Raw genomic sequence first — 18470 nt, forward strand, 5'->3', positions numbered from 1 at the left:
AGATACAGGAAAAATTGTCAAACAAAAAAGGTTCAGATTATCGTCAACATCAAAGACCGGACATTTTTTTGTTAGGTTAATATGGCGGAATTCACAGAAAAATCACTTTTTTAGATTCCAGATTGCAGTTACGCCCCCTAGCGGCCATTGCAGAAACTTACAAATATTTTTCAGGTTTTTCTCGTGGCCGTTTTAGTAATAAATTTTTTTACCGCAAGACTCTACGATGAACAGGTTCCCAGTACCTCGCATTCTTATTTGGCCACCCTGTACAACCAGTGGAGTTTTAAGGGGCGATAAAAGTAAAACCAGTACCTTAAGACGTGTCCCAGTTCATGCGCAATTATATACGAGGTCGACAGTCCCTTATCTCTGACAATGGCACAGCTCGAATTCGAATTGCACATCGATCCAACTTCGGCGACGCCCAACGTGTTACAAACTTGGGCGGTTAGATTTTTACAAATCGATTCGCTAAAATTAAGCTTTAATGTTCCTCTGGACACTTGCCAGGAAAGCTTACCGAGTAAGTAGAAGCGCCGTATCGTATTGCTTCTGGGTACGTTCGGCGTGCTGCGCCTGCCAGTTGCAGAACTTCTTCAGCATCTCTAAAAAGGACGTGTCAATCACTCGACACCGATTACCTTTTTTAATTACCCACCGTCGGAAGTGTTACTCAGAAACTCGGTCTCCTTCAGCGTGACGATTTCGACGACGGCAAGAGAAATTGGGTTACCGATAGTGGCATGCTTGAAGAGAAGAGCTACCTAGAAATTCCACGTTTAGACGCGCGGGACGATTGGAGAAGGTGAACGTTACATGAGACATCAACGTGAGAATGTAGTGATTGAGGTCCTCGTCGGTGTTGTGGTATTGCGCCATCGTCTTGTCGGCGACGATCAGTGTTTCTATGTGAAACTCCTGATGGTTGCCCGATCTCGCCTTTGGAGCGATCGGCACGAACTCGATGTTGTCATCTTCGAAGAGGACATCTCTGCGTGGCCTGGATTGCGTCACGTCGCGCTTGTGGACGAAGTGCTTGTACTCCTCCTTGCCGATGAGAAAATCGTCGTCGATGATCGTCGTGTTTTCTGAAAATAGACAAAATCGTCTCAGGTGATACGCCCGGGGCCAATCTCCTTGATTTAGTTATGTATTTATGCATAGTGTAAAAGCGGAGCCGTGCTGTCTGCATAATGCGTTTACCTTTTACTTCGCATAACTCGGTCGACGTCGTTGCGTCCAGGTCGTCCGCCTCTGTCTTGTGCGCCACTTTTTTTATGCGATGCATTATGCTCGCGATCGAGTCGTTGCGAAATTTCTCAACGGGTTCGATGTAGTAATTCCCTTCCGAGGTCCGAATGTATCCGGTCTGCGAAATTTCAAAAACTTAATTAGACGAGGCGTGCTCGAGACCATTTTTCACAAACGCCCCAGCTGTCAGTAGTAAGAGAGGCGTTTGCCAAAAAATATTTTAAAAAAGGTGACAACCACCAATTATAGTTAATGGTCTTTTTTGACAAGATATATCAGGTGCCTGTGTGGCAGACGATTGCCCATAATTGATTAGTAACCCCAAGTTTTAAATCCATTATGACGTCGGCCGCCGCGAGGCAAGGACGCAACCACCCCCTACCGAAGGGAGGCGAGGTGGCCGAGGTACGTTTCTAAAGAATGCCCACAGCGAGACACGAAACCTATACCCAGGTTTTGTCTTGCACCCAGTAAAATGCATAGGTACCTAGGCTTCTCGCACGGTTGCCTATCCTAAGACTGTTGCCAACTGAAACTGGCCATGTGAAAAACATGGATTTTCCAAATTACGATTTATTTATCGACTTTGGGAATGCAAACCGCACTGGAAATTGTTTAACCGTTTAAATTTGAATGCATGAGGATGAAAGGAATCAAAACGTCTTCGCGTATTTCCCAAAAATTGTGGTTTTGATGACGCTCATTAATGTCATCGCTCATCACCACAAGGCGGGTGCCATTACAAAGGGTTTATGTTCCGCAACATAATGATTAGCGGAAGAACTTTTAATTGCAGTGTATGTGGTGGTAATCCGGGCAATTCAGGGAATTTTTTATGGATATCTATCCATACCGACCTGTTAAACATTTGTCAAAGGCGCAAATTGTAAAAAGAGCGTTTAAATAATCGTTAAGTTTTCTGAAGTTTTCCAATTTTCAGCGCAATTTTCCTACTTTTTCTTTCCGTACGAATCTTCTGCACAGTATTAGAAAACACAAAAAAAGACGATTGAAATCGGTAAAGTTATAGCGTGACCACAAGGGAAATAGGGCTTCATTTTTATATATACAGGGTGTCCCCCGTCATCTACCTACTGTAAAAAACAAAAAAAAGAGGGGCCAAACACGGGCGCGATTATTAAGGGAGTCGTTTACAATTAACCGACGGGATTAAGGTTTTTTTTGCCAATGTCCCCCAGTAAGAAGAAGACTTAGCACGTGACAATAAAACTGTCGTCGACTGGAGAGGATCAGTGGCGTATTTACGGGGGATGAAGGGATATATTATCCCCCCCCCCCTCCCCCCCGAAGAATTGAGTTATGCATCATAGCTATTAGATATTTAGGTAATACTCCCGCTATCCGCTACGCCGCACCCAAATTAATAAGAAAAAGTGTTTTCCCGAGAAATTTTGGTGTAGTCGATTTTTGGTAAAAAAGGAAGGTTATACACTGCCTTTTTTTGAGGCCCGCAAAAAAAATTGTCTCAGATCGACCCGGAAAAAATTTTTCTTATAGAATGTGGCCTGTAGAATCCATAATTTCAAACAGTTCCAAGATTGGGCTACTAGTTCAAAAGTTACAGCCCTTTGAATTTTTTGTCGAAATTAGTTTTTTGCCCATAAATATACCTAGTATTCAAAGTTTTCGTTGACTAATTAAAGCAAAAGCAATAAAGGGGCCTGTCAGCAGTAAGAAATGAAATACCGTTCTAATCTAATCTTTTTTCGCCTGTACAATAATAAATAGATAAATGACTACCAGCATCAGCAACCTGCAACCCAATTTCTATATCTTACCCCCCCCCTCCCCCCAGAATAAATTTTTCTACGTACGCCACTGGAGAGGATTCCATAACACTCAGACCCCCCGGTAAGAGTGTCATGATAGTTTTTGAGAAAGAGTTACCAGGTTCACCTTCGCTTAAGAAGAAAGTAGCACCGGGGGGCCTGGGGGGTATGGAATACCCTCCAGCACGAAGAAGACTTAACACGTGGCGAAGATTTACAACCGCCGAACTAAGGGAGACTCCACAATCCTTTCCCTATGAGCCTTAGTAACCTCATGGTAGTTTTTTAGAGATGACAATAAAACTGTCGTCGACCCCCCGGAAAGAGTATCTTGATAGTTTTTGAGAAAGAGTTACCAGGTTCACCTTCGCTTAAGAAGTACTGGAAAGAGAGTGGCACCGAGGGGTCTGGGGGGTATGGAATACCCCCCAGCACAAAGAAGACTTAACACGTGGCGAGGATCTACAGCTGCCGAACTAAGGGAGACTCCACAACCCTTTCCCTGTGAGCCTTAGTAACCTCGTGGTAGTTTTTTGGAGATGGCAATCAAACTGTCGTCGACTGGGGGGTTTTGCATGACATCAAATTATTCATGACTCATTGATTCCATTCGATTGAACTTACAGGTAATTAATGTCATTCCTGCTTTATAGCTTGATTTGAGCTGGCTCGTTTTGAATTTTTTATTAATCGTTTGAACTCTGAATCACGCTGAGTTACCTAGTGATCGATTGATTCGTCCCTGATTATTAAAAGTCGGAAACGAGACCGTTTTGGCGAAGTGTACGTTAACCTTAAGCTCGAAATAATCGCATTCAGGTTCAATGCTGCCGTTTCCTTTGCGCGCAAAGGCATCCGGTTTCGCGAATTAGAAAGTCTAATGGATCGCTGCCAAAAACGGCGCAAAGATGGCGGCATAAAGATTTGCACTCTGTGTAATGCACGTGCTTTGAGTATATACGATTTGACATCATCTCGCCAAAAATAATTTATAAAGCGCCGTTAATTTCAAGGTTGAGCGATTTTGTATGCGTTAATGCGGAATTGTGAGCACGTAGTAGACATTTTTTTTTAAAACATACGCAAGGGTGGCACGTGCCGCAAATTGTGCGTGTCTGTTTATACAAAAAGCGCGCGCGCGCGGGAGGAGGATTTTTTAAATGCATTCGCCAGAAGAAGTGTGTCAGTTCGATGCCTAAATGTTTTATTATATTGACGGTTGAACGGTTTAAAGCAGAAGCCTTCAAGTACAAATATTTAGATAGGCCACTGATCGAAAGCAAGTGTACGGAAGCTAAAATTACGGCGATTTCCAAATCTCAATTTACATAATTTGAAGTAGTAGAACACGAGACGCAAACGAGGGGCCAAAGATGGGCGCGATTATTAAGGGAGTCGTTTACAGTTAACCGCGGGGTTAAGGTTAACGCACTTCGTTTTTTTGCCAACACTAGTAAATATTTATTTACGTCTGCGGTTGCGGTACAGAAAAAAAAACTGGGAAGATTCCCAGGCGTGACAATGAATTTATGTCCATTTACGTTTGTATTATGCACGTTTTAATTATTTGCAAAAAACGTCCTTCTACTTTTTTTCCCGTGAGAAACGCCGCGACGCGTATTTAAAAAAAAACGCTATTTTTAGTTTTTTATTTCGGACGTAAAAACTAAATCGATTTTTAATAGTTGGACCATCTGCAATTTTATCATCAAAGAAAAAAAGGCACGCTTCCGTCCTAAGTGATTTTTCATTTTTCACCTTTCAATTGGGCGAATAAGTTTTTTGCGAGCCGCCCACACCGCTGACCTTTTTGAGTTCAATGAAATGTAATTACCCAAAGACAATTGTGTAGGAGGAACCAGCGTCTGGCAAAATTTCAATTTCACTCACCATTCCGTTGCACAGGGAGACGGCAACGTCGGAATTTTTCTCGCCTTTAACCTTCCCCGTGTAGAAGCAGCCGCTCGCTTTGGGATCGTGCATCGCCCGCCTCGTGTAGTTCTCCCAAACGTGCGTCACCTTAAAACTCAAAATTACTTTGGAAAAAGCGAGGCGTCGCCGAAAGGCTCACCTGGAGGTTCGGCGAGACGAACTTGTAGTTGAACGACAGCTCCAAGACGAGCACCTGCCCGAACGCTTGGATCTCGTACTGGGGATGGGGGTCCCACACTTCGGCGGCCGTGTGCCGAAAATGTCCGCTGTGGTGCCTCAAAATCGGATGATCTACGCACAGTGCAAAAGAAACGGGGCGAAATTATCGACGCGCTTACCCTCGTTGTCGTGCAGCTGATCGAAGATGAGATCGTGATCGTGAAGCGGCGGATCGATCTTGATCGGCCTCACCAGCTCCATGCTGTGCCTCCCCAGATCGTCCAGGTGCGAGTTCTTCAGAATTTCCACTCCTGAAAGGAAGACGTCATGTTTCAATGTTGCAAATTTGGGCCAAGATTATGGGTCGACATTAAATTAATTGGCCGAACGCGATTTACATTGAACGCCTCTTCCAGCAGCTGTCGCCGTCCGTTTTAATGGCACTTAGGAACACTTGTACGAGAATGTCACTTTGATTGTATTTTTGCTACACAAAAAAATCGACAAATGTCGCGGATAATTGGCCACATTCAAACAGACGGTGGAACACAACAAAAACATTTGCGACTCGTTCGTTATGCACCCGTTTTGCGCTCTCCCTCGTATCAAAATATTACGAAATAGTGTCCCATTTCGCGCCCACAAAATTACCGTTTTCATTAAAAAGTCAACCCAATGCGGGGAGAGAGCCTATCCAAAAAAGTGCTTTCGATTTTGATGATGATGGTTCTAGCCTTCTGGGGACACACATGTATTTTTTAAACCTTTTACCTGAAAAGTCATAGATAGCCTTGGAAAGCCTTTAAATGTACAGGGTGGCCAAATAAGAATGCGAGGTACTGTATCTGGGAACATGTCCATCGTAGAGGCTTGCGGTAAAAAAATTTATTACTAAAACGGCCACGAGAAAAACCTGAAAAATATTTTTAAGTTTCTGCAATGGCCGCTAGGGGGCGTAACTGCAATCTGGAATCTAAAAAAGTGATTTTTCTGTGAATTCCGCTATATTAACCTAACAAAAAAATGTCCGGTCTTTGAAGTTGACGATAATCTGAACCTTTTTTGTTTGACAATTTTTCCTGTATTTCTAAAAATGAAGTGGTGGAGGGTATTCAAAGGTTTCCGTAAAGAACACCCTGTATCTTCGTAACGGCTGAGCCGATTTAAACAAACTCGGGTTAGTTCAAAAGAGCTATTCTTCAGCTACAAATATTATACTATTTGAAGTTTTGTTAGTTTCACATATCGCCGCTTGAGGGCTTTTTTCGACATTCTGACAGAAATGGTTAATTTTCTCAAAAAAATTAAATGCATTGGTACGATTTTTTTCATGAAAAAGTAGCTAAATGATGCCTAAACAAGTTATATATTTTATACCGTGATGGCCAGCATTTCGAGCATTTACGGCGGCATTAAAAGCTTCCTTTTTTAAATCGATCCACCTTAGGGCCACAAATTATATAATAAAAATAATTCCAGAAAAATTAGCTTAAAAAAAAATAAAATTTTGAGGGTATACAATTTTCTTTGGCCTAAATTTTAGGTTAGGAACAAGATATCGAGATGGGATTTTCACGAGCTTGTTTAGGCACCATTTAGCTACTTTTTCATGAAAAAAAAATCAAACCAACGCATTTAATTTTTTTGAGAAAATTAACCATTTCTGTCGGAATGTCGAAAAAAGCCCTCAAGCGGTGATATGTGAAACTAACAAAACTTCAAATAGTATAATATTTGTAGCTGAAGAATAGCTCTCTTGAACTAACCCGAGTTTGTTTAAATCGGCTCAGCCGTTTCGAAGATACAGGGTGTTCTTTACAGAAACCTTTGAATATCCCCCACTACTTCATTTTTAGAGATACAGGAAAAAGTGTTAAACAAAAATTGTTCAGATTATCGTCAACTTCAAAGACCGGATTAGGTTAATATAGCGGAATTCACAAATACATCACTTTTTTAGATTCCAGATTGCAGTTACGCTCCCTAGCGGCCATTTCAGAAACTTAAAAATATTTTCCAGGTTTTGCTCGTGGCCGTTTTAGTAATAAATTTTTTTACCGCAAGCCTCTACGAGGGATAGATTCTCAGATACAGTACCTCGCATTCTTAATTGGCCACCCTGTACAAGGTGCCCTATTTTCGAAACTTTTATAGGGAGTCCCATTAATTGTTTAATTTTATTTAATTATAAAAAAAGTTATAATAGGCGTCACGCGCTCATTTTTGGGTCAAACCGAGGGTCAAACTATTCAATCGCATAAGAGATACGGGGGGAAATCGAAAAAGTGACAATTTCAGAATGACCTACAATTTTCTTTCCAAGAGAGACAGACAAATATTTCATACAAAAGTTTCTTTATAATGTTAGTTGAATAATCTACCGTTTTCTAAAGAAGTATACGGGTTCAGGAAAAAAAGTTATCGGACATAACCTAATTTTTTTTAATGGAACACTCAGTATATTTTACTCAAGATATTAAACTATCTTTTCAAAGACATCATGGATGATATTAAAATAATTTACTCAAGTGATTTTTTGAATTTTGTTAGAGGTTCAAAAAGATCAATATTAAAAATTATTTTTGAAATTTTTTTAAATAATTTTTTGAATCACCCGAGTCATTTTGTAATATCATCCATGGTGTTTTATATCTTTGAAAAGAGAATTTAATACGTTATCTTTTTAGATTAAAATATACAAGGTGTTCCATTTAAAAAAATGAGGTTAGGTCCGATAACTTTTTTAGCTGACCCCGTATGCTTATTTCAAAAACGGCAGATTATTCCACAATCGTTACAAAGAAACTGTATCTCCTATAACTAAAACAGCCACTCTGTAAATCCCCCCCCCCCCCTCTCCTGGATGTCTTAAGCAAATTTTTAATTTATCATTTTAAGTTTGACCTAAAACAGCACTAACAACTGCCGAGATTTTGAGAGCTCTTTCTAAAGCGTTCTAGGTCCTTTTCACGAACTGAGAATAGAAAAGAGATAGAAAGCATGGTATAGAAAGCTCTTAAAAGAACAAAGCTCAGACTTAGAACGTTTAAGCGAGCATAAGAAGCCCTAAGGAGGCGGTGGCTTCCGAAGATTTTTAAGTCAATTTGAAAGCTAGGCGAATATAGAAGGGTATGTAGAAGGTTTTTAAGATTCTAGATGACCCCAGACGCAACGGCTCTTCATTCTCCCCCAAAACGTATAATAATCTGGGTCTGGGAGGGGAATGGAATACCCCCCAGTAAAAGAAAGACTGAAAACGTGGAGAGGGTTTAAAACCGCCCACAAAGAGACTCCACATTCTAGTCCATAACTTTTGATTGAGACGTCCGATCGAAAAAGTACGAATTGTTTTGGATTCTACGCACCAAAATTAATAAGAAAAAGTTTTTTTCCCGAGAAATTTTGGTGCAGTCGATTTTTGGTAAAAAAAGGAAGGTTATACACTGCCTTTTTTTGAGCCCCGAAAAAAAAATCGTATCAGATCGACCCGGAAAAAAAATTTTCTTATAGAATATGGCCTGTAGAATCCATAATTTCAAACAGTTCCAAGATTGGGCTTCTAGTTCAAAAGTTACAGCCCTTTGAATTTTTTTTCGAAATTGGTTTCTAGTCTATAACTTTTGATTGAGAAGTCTGATCGAAAAAGTACGAATTGATTTGGATTCTACGCACCAAAATTAATAAGAAAAAGTGTTTTCCCGAGAAATTTTGGTGTAGTCGATTTTNTGCATAGGTTACGGGCCATTAAAGTATTAGTGTAGTAATGAAGGTGGGGGGGGGGTAGCTCTGCGGTGCACCACAAAAACATTTTTTGCTTCATTTTAGTACTCCTTTTTCGGAAATCAATTACAATACAGGTTTTTTTAAATTGCAGCTGATAATTAAAAGTAACAAAATATACAATCCAAACGAGGCGCGTCGCCTATCATTGTATTTCAGCACTTTCATGCTACGACAAAAAATGATAAATTCATTGTAAAACACTTCAATTAAAACAGAATTTTTTAACAACCTAACATCAACCCCAATTAGAGAAACGTGTTAATAACTTATTAATAGTGCAAGAAACTAAATACAGCACGTACTTATAAATTTCCAACGGGCCATTATGACGTACAGGCCAGGTGGCAATCGCCACCCGCCCTCCCCCGGGCCAGTCCGCCCCTGAGTCTCCACAGCCCTTTCCCTGTAGGCCTAAGTACTCTCCTGGTAGTTTTTTTTTGAAGATGACAATAAAACTATCGTCTCTACTGAGGGGCATTCCAAACCCGCACAGACCCCCCCCCCCCCCAGTTCTATACTCTTCCCCAAGACGTTTAAAGTCCTTAGCATTTACACCATAATTGATGTGTCTACACTTATTAAGGCGACTACACACGATCCGGCAGGCCTGTCAGTTCGTACTGAACAGTCCGCCTGAAAACCCGGCGCCTGGCGGTATTGCGATTAGAAAACCTCTTCGGTGATTTCCAGGGACTCCTTTCATTCTTTCTAGAGCTATCGTAGTGCTGTTCAGAGCTTTGTAGCTCTAGGCAAGCTTAAGACGGTCCGAAAAAGGTCTTGAGTGATCTGGAAATAATTTTAAAATCTCGAGAAAGAGCCTAGAATGATCTCGAAAATCGCTACAAAGCTCTGGAAGGCGTTCCGAGCGTCTTCTACCCCCTTGCAAAGTATCAAGGAGGCCCTTATAGTTTTCGATTGCCTTCTAAGCCTCTTCCCCAAAAAATCTACAATTCGAAAAACGTGCCCTGATGAAAATTTTGAAAAGGATTCCTACCAATATCTTTCAGAAGAAAATTTCTAAGAGGGTTTTCCATCATTGATAAGATCGTGATCCAGATACCATGGTACGAAAAAAAAATGCTACAAAATTCAAAAAAATTTCCCTGGTTAAAGGCTTTCCAAAACTGTTTGATTTCGATATTACGAGGAAGCTGTTACCAAGTTGACAAAGAATTGATTCCCCGCAAGTCTCAAACAGAAGGTCGATCTTACACAATCTCCTCTCGTAATTTATTTCTAATGCAATAATTAAAAGTAACGATCGAGGTGGAGCATCCGGCGCGTTAATTGCTTCGAGGACTCAAAAATTCGAACCGATCAAAGGCGAGCCGATCATAAATTATTATTAATCAAATCTGTTTGCGCGACAAGAAAAATTCCAAGAAACCGAAAGCGCTGATTTTCGCTTTAGAAAAAAACCGTCTTATCGGCAAGGTCGTTGTGTTACAGGCGACCTCCTGTGACACTTTCCGTTTTTTTTGCGTCAGCTCCAAGGCGACGACTTTTCGACGAGTGATGTGCCTAACGAATGAAAGTAGGAAGTGACATTGAGTTACTTTTTTTTTCATTGATAATGACATAATTGAATATTTCGGCGAATAGAAAAGGACGCGAGTACGAACACCTACAATTTAGAAAGTGAGTGAGGCTGCGAGAAGCGCGTTTTTAAATAAGGCCGAGCCCACACGCCCGACTCCATTGGAATAATTAATTAGCCTTTTTTACTATAAACTCGTGGAATTTTCGTGCTTAAAATGTCGTTGTACTTTTTGTCATTCAGATGCATTATGCAATACGCGCACTTTTTACCCACGCGTTTATATTTACACTACCCAGAAATGTCGACTTCCTTGTATACGCGGCCAAGAGAGATTGTCGCATCCCAATCCCGTTACGGGGATTCAAAGGACTGCCAAAAGTCAATAGTGCACTGATCAATTAATCGTCGCGTCAACGGCTAATTTAAACGCGAGAATAATTAGGCGCCAATTATGCAATTCGGCGAAGGATTTTTGAATAAACAATCTTTTCAATTATTGATCGGGCGCCAACTATCCGCAATTTTAAGCTACCTTAATTTAGTCTCCTAGAACGGACCGTTCAATTTGTTAATTCGGATTTTTCACAGTTTGCATATTTTTGCATATTACACTGCATACATTAACATATTAAATATGCAGCTCTACTGGTCCGCATCACCCCGCTGCAAATTTGAGGTCAGTCACACCATCCTTTCGGAAGATATACATGGGAACTGACAGTTTTTCCTAGTTAAACCCTTTGACTATTGTGATCTGGACTGTGATGCTTGAGAAACTGGGATGGGTGTCATCCGAGTTGCTAATCTCCTGATCTTACAGGTGCGGTGAGTTGGCGCTTTTGCTTCGAAAGAAACCCAGAATGTTGTCCAGGGGCGGACTGGCCCGGGGGGGCGGGTGGCCTGTACGTCATAATGGCCCGTTGGAAATTTATAAGTATGTGCTGTATTTAGTTTCTTGCACTATTAATAAATTATTAACACGTTTCTCTAATTGGGGTTGATGTTAGGTTGTTCAAAAATTAAAAAATTCTGATTTAATTGAAGTGTTTTACATTGAATTTATCATTTTTTGGCGTAGCATGAAACTGCTGAAATACAATGATAGGCGACGCGCCTCGTTTGGATTGTATATTTTGTTACTTTTAATTATCAGCTGCAGAGCTACCCCCCCCCCCCCCACACACACACACTAATACTTTAATACCCCTTAACCTACGTAATTCCACCTGGCCCGTAAGTACCCAGTCCGCCCCTGGTGTTGTCCTCCCCCAGACCCTCCCGGTGCTAGTTACTTTCCAGTGCTTCTTAGGCGAAGGTGACTCAATTTTTTCCCAAAAACAAACGAAGATCTGGGGAGTATTTGTGGCAACCTCAGATTGAATAGGTTGTCTATTTCGTATATTTTCTTTTGATCCCTCGGTAGAATTACCAGAACCATCTTCATTGGGTTTCGTTTACCATTGGTTTTTGATTTACTAATTCCGTGGTGATTCCCTTTGAGGACAATTTTCTGGTTTTTGGTCCCTTGATCGGCGGATTTTGCAGGATCTCTCCTGGATCATGGTGGCTTGCAGGTTTTTCCACTTATTCTCCACCTTCAGGACGATCGTCCGAACTTTTGGTGTCGGAAATGGTCCCCTGGTATAGGTCCAAAGGCTGGTTTTGCATTGCGTTTGTTAGATCTCAGAGTTTCTTCTTTGAGGCGCTCTGGTTTTCTCTCTTTACATCCACCTCATTCCCATGGGAAACTGTGACGTAACGCGCAGACGGAAAAAGGACCAAAAATGTCTCGTTATGTTACCATTACGTAACAAAAGCGTTGGGCAAACGGAAACTCTCAAATTACAAAGTGAGTGTACGCATTTTTTGTTTGTGTAACATCCGTTACGTTTGCAAGTGATTAACAAGATCGAGATGACAACGGGTGGCCAAAATGCGAGCGGCGAGTTCCATTCATGACAAGCGAAGGAGAAACCCAGACGCTTAAAATACAGCGATCAATCGGTGAATTGCTCTTAAGTGTCTAAACAAATCGTCTGCCAACTTGATTAATTGACTTTCCGCAATCCATCCATAACGTCCGAAAAAAAAAGAGAAACTTTAACCTTGAACCGATTAATCTAAAATGGCGGCCTTTCGGAAAATTCTGCGCACGTAAACAACCGTGCATTGTTGTCTGCATTCTACAACTTTCATAACGCAAAATCGCACGTTAGCTTTAAAAAACCCCCCAAAGGGCGATGACTGCAACTGCAGTTTGGCCTACTTCGATCGGTTGGTAACAATGGACTTTGCGAAAATCCCAGAAGCCATCCTTGAAAGGGTCGCCCGCTAAAAATAAACGCGCCAGAAATAGACGCGAACGCTAATCGCGCGCCGCCTTTTAAATTATCAACAAAAAAAAAATCGACCAACTCGTTTTTTTTTTTTTTCGAAAAATTGAGGTTAGGTTGAACGTTCTGAAGCTAAATCAATTCAAAACAAATTAATTTGTTTAATTGATGAAACAATAAAGTTCATCATTAACGACTGAGTCACGGCGACTGTTTAATCTAAGAACAAAAAAACAGCACGTTGTCGAGATGCTTCCTCGTACCACAACCTCTCTAATTTTATCGGCAAAAAAAAACAAGGCGCTTTTGTCTCGCGAAAACGTCAATTTGAGGTTAAAATTTGACATTAGCCGATAGTGAGGTTAGAACGACTATGGTGTAACGGTAACAATGGACGATCGTCAAGGTCGGCGGCGGGTTAAAGATCAGCTAATGAGTGCAGTCATAATAGTTCATGCATGCACAAGATTTATACTTGACCCACATGCGATAATTTGAGAACATTTTTTTTTTGGCAAGCAGCTCAGGAAGAGTGAGGCTGTTGCAACTTCTAATGCAATCGGGCCGGATTAGCGACCAGCAGAACTTATCGCCGTCACGGATCATTAGTCGCGCCTCTAGATATGGTCGCGCTCAATTACCACATTCAATTAGAAAAAAAGTAGGCTTTTTAATTGAAAAATCGTTTAAAGTTAATTAAGCTCCGTCGGGCACGAAACAAAGCGCGATCGTTGCCTTTTTGCGGGCGCGAAGGTTTACTTAGGGTACCATTGCACAAAGACCGCGATTCTTTGAACAGGTGTTCAGGATATTATGCGTTTAGTTTAAGGCCAACTGTCCACGTAATCCACTCGAAAGGGGCGTGGCTAATAGTGGCCGCTATTTTTTTACCCGAAGTAGCCCATGGAATCTTTATTTTTCCTGGTTCACTTTAAATTTATTTAACAGGAACCAAGAAAACTAAGCCTAATTTGTCCAATATTCAGCAATATAGATTTTGCATAGGTATATCATGTGACGTTAGCAATAAATATGCAAAAATATGCATATATTAGACATAAGAGTTTTGAGTAATTAAATTGAATGTCTCTAAACATATATCAACCCTTAAATAACAGTAATAAACAGTTGACTTTATTTAAGGGATGATAGTATAGATTTATTAGCAATAGAACAATTTGTTATAATAACAGTTCAAATGCCCCTAAAGTGGTCATTTCCGTCTCTCCACGCGGATTTAGAATTTAACAAGTAAAAAGGTTTTCGCCCTAAATAAGAAAGGTAGTATTCTGCAGTCTGCGCATGCGCACACCTGGTGTTCACAATATGCGATATGTTTACCTAATCTTTGGTTAAAATTTCAAAGAAATATCTCAATAACTAAGAAAGTTGGCGTACATTTTTCTTGGCTCACGAACTTAAAAATAACGAACTAAATAATATATTGAAAATTGTAAGAGTAGTTGAGGCCTGGGACAGACGGACGGACAGAGAAAATTGCTGCAATACCGCACCCAACTTCGCCAATGCACTAAAAAAAACTACCAATATTACAGTTCAAAATCCACTAAAAGCTCTGTGATACAACCGGAACAAGCGCAACGTTGTAGAAGGTGGAGGGGGGGTTATTTTCTCATTCCAAGCCAGGGGCGGACTGGCCCGGAGGGGGGGGGCGAACTAGAAGCCCAATCTTGGAACTGTTTGAAATTATGGATTCTACAGGCCACATTCTATAAGAAAATTTTTTTCCCGGGTCGATCTGAGACAATTTTTTTTTCGGGGCTCAAAAAAGGCACTGTATAATCTTCCTTTTTTACCAAAAATCGACTGCACCAAAATCTCTCGGGAAAACACTTTTTCTTATTAATTTTGGTGCGTAGAATCTAAAACAATTCGTACTTTTTCGATCGGACGTCTCAATCAAAAGTTATGGACTTTGGAAAGACGACAATATTCTAATGTTGAAATTGCGAAAAGTTACGTCGAGTTCATTTATTAAAAAAGCACTACAGGGGGGGTGGGAGGTATGGACCCCCCCCCCTGTATTTTACGACGATAGTTGTAGGGAAATAAACATTGAATCTTTTGTTTTGGGGGGGGGGGGGGGGTATTCCAAACCCTCCGGTTCCACATTCTTCCCCAATACCGTTCAGTCCCTTAGCAATTGCGCCATAATTTTTGGAAATGGTCCATCAAATATGATAGTAGGCTGTGGCGTATCACCAAGAAAGATCCGTCAAGGTCATTTATGAAAAAGTACTACAAGCATCCTCAGTGATGAACGTCTTGAGGTAGAACATACTACCGGGGGGTTTGGAATATTCCCAGTAATTTACGGCAGACATTGAATCTCTTCTTTTGCTGGGGGGTATTCCTACCCCCCCCCCCCGGTTTCAAATGCATCATAGTATCTAGTGTTATATTTGGTTGACACCCCTAAATTGGTTTAGTCCGTCCGTCCCCACGTGCAAGAAAAAACCTATTGGCGGATTTAGAATCTAAAAAGTCCTATTTCCTACAACCAGAGTAGGGGGGGGGGCGTAGATGGAATGGGGGGGATGGTACTCACTAATTCCACCCCATACTTTAGAAAAACATGGAATTTGCAAAAAATTCTCGGTTTTTCAAGGCGAGTGCTAAGAAGAAAATTTTGAGAGGAAAATGCCTCAAATACCGAGGAGTATCCGAACGTGAGAGGAGGCTTTGGAAACTATTCGCGCCGTTAGTAAGTGTTTTGGACACTTTTTCTGTACTTATCAAACCTTAAAAATGAATACAAATTGGTCCTTCGTGCCGAATTAATTTTTTTTTACTTCCTAGCTAGCACGTTAAGTTGAATTTTGATGTTCGCAAGGACGCGGTACATCAAATACGTGACAATGTTTCTATAGGCAGTACCAACAGGTTATATGACCATCAATCAATTGTAGAATTTTTTCGATTTTATGTAAACGAGTCGGGCAATGAGGTCTTGTGGGAGTAGTGCACGTGTCGTGTATCAAATTAATCTCTAAGTTTAGGCATTCATTATCGCGATCATTTCGCTCGTTTCACGGTCAACGGCTCTCAAATTCCGTGAATCATAATCAACGCGTTAGCTGGAATGTGGAAGTGCAGCGATTTTGAAAGATTAACATTTAAATCCAGCGGCGGCGGCGTCGCGACATTTAAATCGATTAATGCAAAAATTTGAAAAATGCGCGCGCGCGCGCGATTTAAAAAAATTATCATCGCCGATTGCGCGACATTTGCCTCTCCGGATTAGTTTAGGGGTCAGTGGATAAGATGACTTACCTTGGGCGTGCGTTGAATTAATCGTGCTCATCTCGGCGTAGCTCTGCAAGGAGTTGAAGGTGCTGATATTGTATTCTTCTTTCCCCTTAAACGCGCCATGTCCGACTTGCACCCACACAATAACAATTATGGCTAATAATACGGCGATTGCAACACCGGCGAGTATTGATGTTACCCGTTGATGCATTTTCGAAGTCATACTTTTAACGGATTTACAAGGCAATTAACTTTACGATGCGAGTCTCTCTCTTTTTTCTTCTTTCAATTTTAAGTACTAAGCACCATACTGTTGTTGTTAATGAAAGATTAACGATAGGAAATAAATCGTGAGCATAAATAACTAAGGTCAAAGCTCGATTTTATCGATAGCATTGACCATCTGCATTTTATGTAATAATCAACTTCTTTAATTTTGTACCTTCCTGTATATTACATCGCTAAAGAAATTTCAAATAACGTAGTAGTACTCGATTTGGTTGCGTATTCTGAAACAAAAAGAAAGGGAGAATTACTTTCTACCCCCGTGTGACCTTAGATGAATTGTTTATTTTTGTTTTAGGTGCATGACCTTTGCGATGATTGGGGGAGTTAGTGGGTGAAATTAAAAACGGCCTTGCATGCGGCGAGCGCAAAAAAATGATCCCACCCCCTGACCGATGGTGCAAAATGAGCGATTGCGAAGTGCTACTTACACATTAGAGAATTTTCGAAAGGGAGTTAAGCCGGCACGAGCTTCTTTTACGATTAATTCACAGCCGAGCAACAAGACGTAAACTACTCGACTTTTGCCGCCAAACTGAGTTAAAGTTAAAAGTCGAGCTCGCTGCAGAGAAGCGTCGCTTAGAGTAGGCGTGGCGATACGAAATTTTTCGAACGACACAGCGGCGGGGGTAACATTTCTATATTAAAGACGACGGCGTGAACTGCTCGTGCTTTTTCCAGGAGCCTGTTCTGCAGGACGCCGACGCCGCCTATGTCAGTATGGAAGAGGCTTAGATCGCAACGTGAAAAACCAAGAGACAACCAAAGGCCGGAGACATACAAGAAGCGGCATCGTCAAGACGAAGAAGACGTGGTGCGCAAGAAGGGCCAGTATCCCTACTGGTAAACACTGGATACCAAGCCGACTGCTAGTGTCCATCTGGCAACATTTGACATGGAGAAAGCCATACCTATACAAAATGACACCAGGTCCTCCGCCAATGGAGGTTATTGGAAGCGACTACAATGAGGGTCGGTTCGCGAGGCCCCAAGACTTAATCTCAATCAACGCCTAGATTTGAGTCTGCGCCTAGGCGAAGCAGGTCCGTAGCCAGAATGAAGTAGCAGGGCGGGTGGCCCGTATTTTTCTAGGGGGAGCCTAAGAAATTTTTGATAGACTTCCCTTGTAATTTTTGTAAAGAAACCATCAACCATAATTTCCAGTGGGGGCAAGACCACGTTCTAGGTGGGGCGCAGTCCCCCCTGGCCACCCCATACCTACGGGCCTGAGGCGAAGGTATAGCAATCATCTTCTGACCAATACTGGAGCAGGAGGTCTTTGTCCCCTTAGGAATGAAGAAACGATGACAGACGGTTTATCTTTATTGGAGAACTCGTCCTTTTTCAATACGTTCGGAAGTGCATCTAATGTTTACAATATGAGATATGTTTGTCTTTACTAGAAGCATGTGGTTAAAATTTCAAAAAGATATCTCGATAAATAAAATAGTTGATTTTGCGCACGCGCACATTAATCGTCAAGATTTTTCCTGGCTCAGGTGCTACCGAATTCAAAAAGAACGAACTGAATATATTGAAAACTGTAGTAGTTATAAGGCTTCGGACGGACGGACAGAGAAAGTGGCTGCAATAGTGCACCCCAATTTCGTTGGAAAATGCGCTAAAAATGTGTCTTTTTAGCGCATTTTCCAACTCATGGTGGCGTGGTCAAGTTGTCTATTGGCAGCGCCATGTTTCCTCCAGATTTGGATGTAACCAATCGGAAAGTCTGCATATTTAAATTTTACGTTGCCAACCGATGACGTGATCCGCAAACAAGCTTTTCAATTCGTTTGTCAGTTGGGAATATCCTACTAAATTTGTGTTATTACATTCAACTCTGGAGAAAACATGGCAGCCATCTCGCGCATGACCACACTGTTAGTATGGTTACTATAGGTATACACTGCCTTTTTTTGAGCTCCGAAAAAAAAATTGTCTCAGATCGACCCGGAAAAAAATTTTTCTTATAGAATGTGGCCTGTAGAATCCATAATTTCAAACAGTTCCAAGATTGGGCTACTAGTTCAAAAGCCACCTGCACCCCCCCCCCGTACCAGTCCGCCCCTGACTATAGGAATTATTTATACGCAGACCCTCCATGTAGAGGGCGCAGCCAGGAAG

At 41.3% G+C, this 18470-nt stretch overlaps 1 protein-coding gene and 1 long non-coding RNA gene across 2 annotated transcripts; one reads left to right on the forward strand and one right to left on the reverse strand.

Moving 5' to 3' along the window:
• Positions 1 to 213: 213 nt before the first annotated feature.
• On the reverse strand, positions 214 to 16922 carry LOC116160873 (A disintegrin and metalloproteinase with thrombospondin motifs 1-like). Its single transcript, XM_031474015.1, has 11 exons — positions 16778 to 16922; positions 16086 to 16570; positions 5315 to 5446; positions 5116 to 5267; positions 4935 to 5063; positions 1207 to 1372; positions 820 to 1091; positions 662 to 767; positions 524 to 608; positions 316 to 474; positions 214 to 267 (listed from the first exon to the last, which is right to left on the reverse strand). Exons 2-11 carry the CDS (start codon positions 16282 to 16284, stop codon positions 255 to 257), a joined length of 1413 nt encoding a protein of 470 aa, XP_031329875.1. The 5' UTR covers positions 16285 to 16570; positions 16778 to 16922; the 3' UTR covers positions 214 to 254.
• LOC116160875 lies at positions 16874 to 17805 on the forward strand. The gene is made up of 2 exons (XR_004143341.1): positions 16874 to 16975; positions 17028 to 17805. It is a non-coding gene; the product is annotated as an uncharacterized LOC116160875 (long non-coding RNA).
• Positions 17806 to 18470: the final 665 nt, after the last annotated feature.

This window comes from Photinus pyralis, unplaced genomic scaffold (genome assembly GCF_008802855.1).
Source record: "Photinus pyralis isolate 1611_PpyrPB1 unplaced genomic scaffold, Ppyr1.3 Ppyr1.4_LG10, whole genome shotgun sequence".
NCBI classification, from domain to species: domain Eukaryota; kingdom Metazoa; phylum Arthropoda; class Insecta; order Coleoptera; family Lampyridae; genus Photinus; species Photinus pyralis.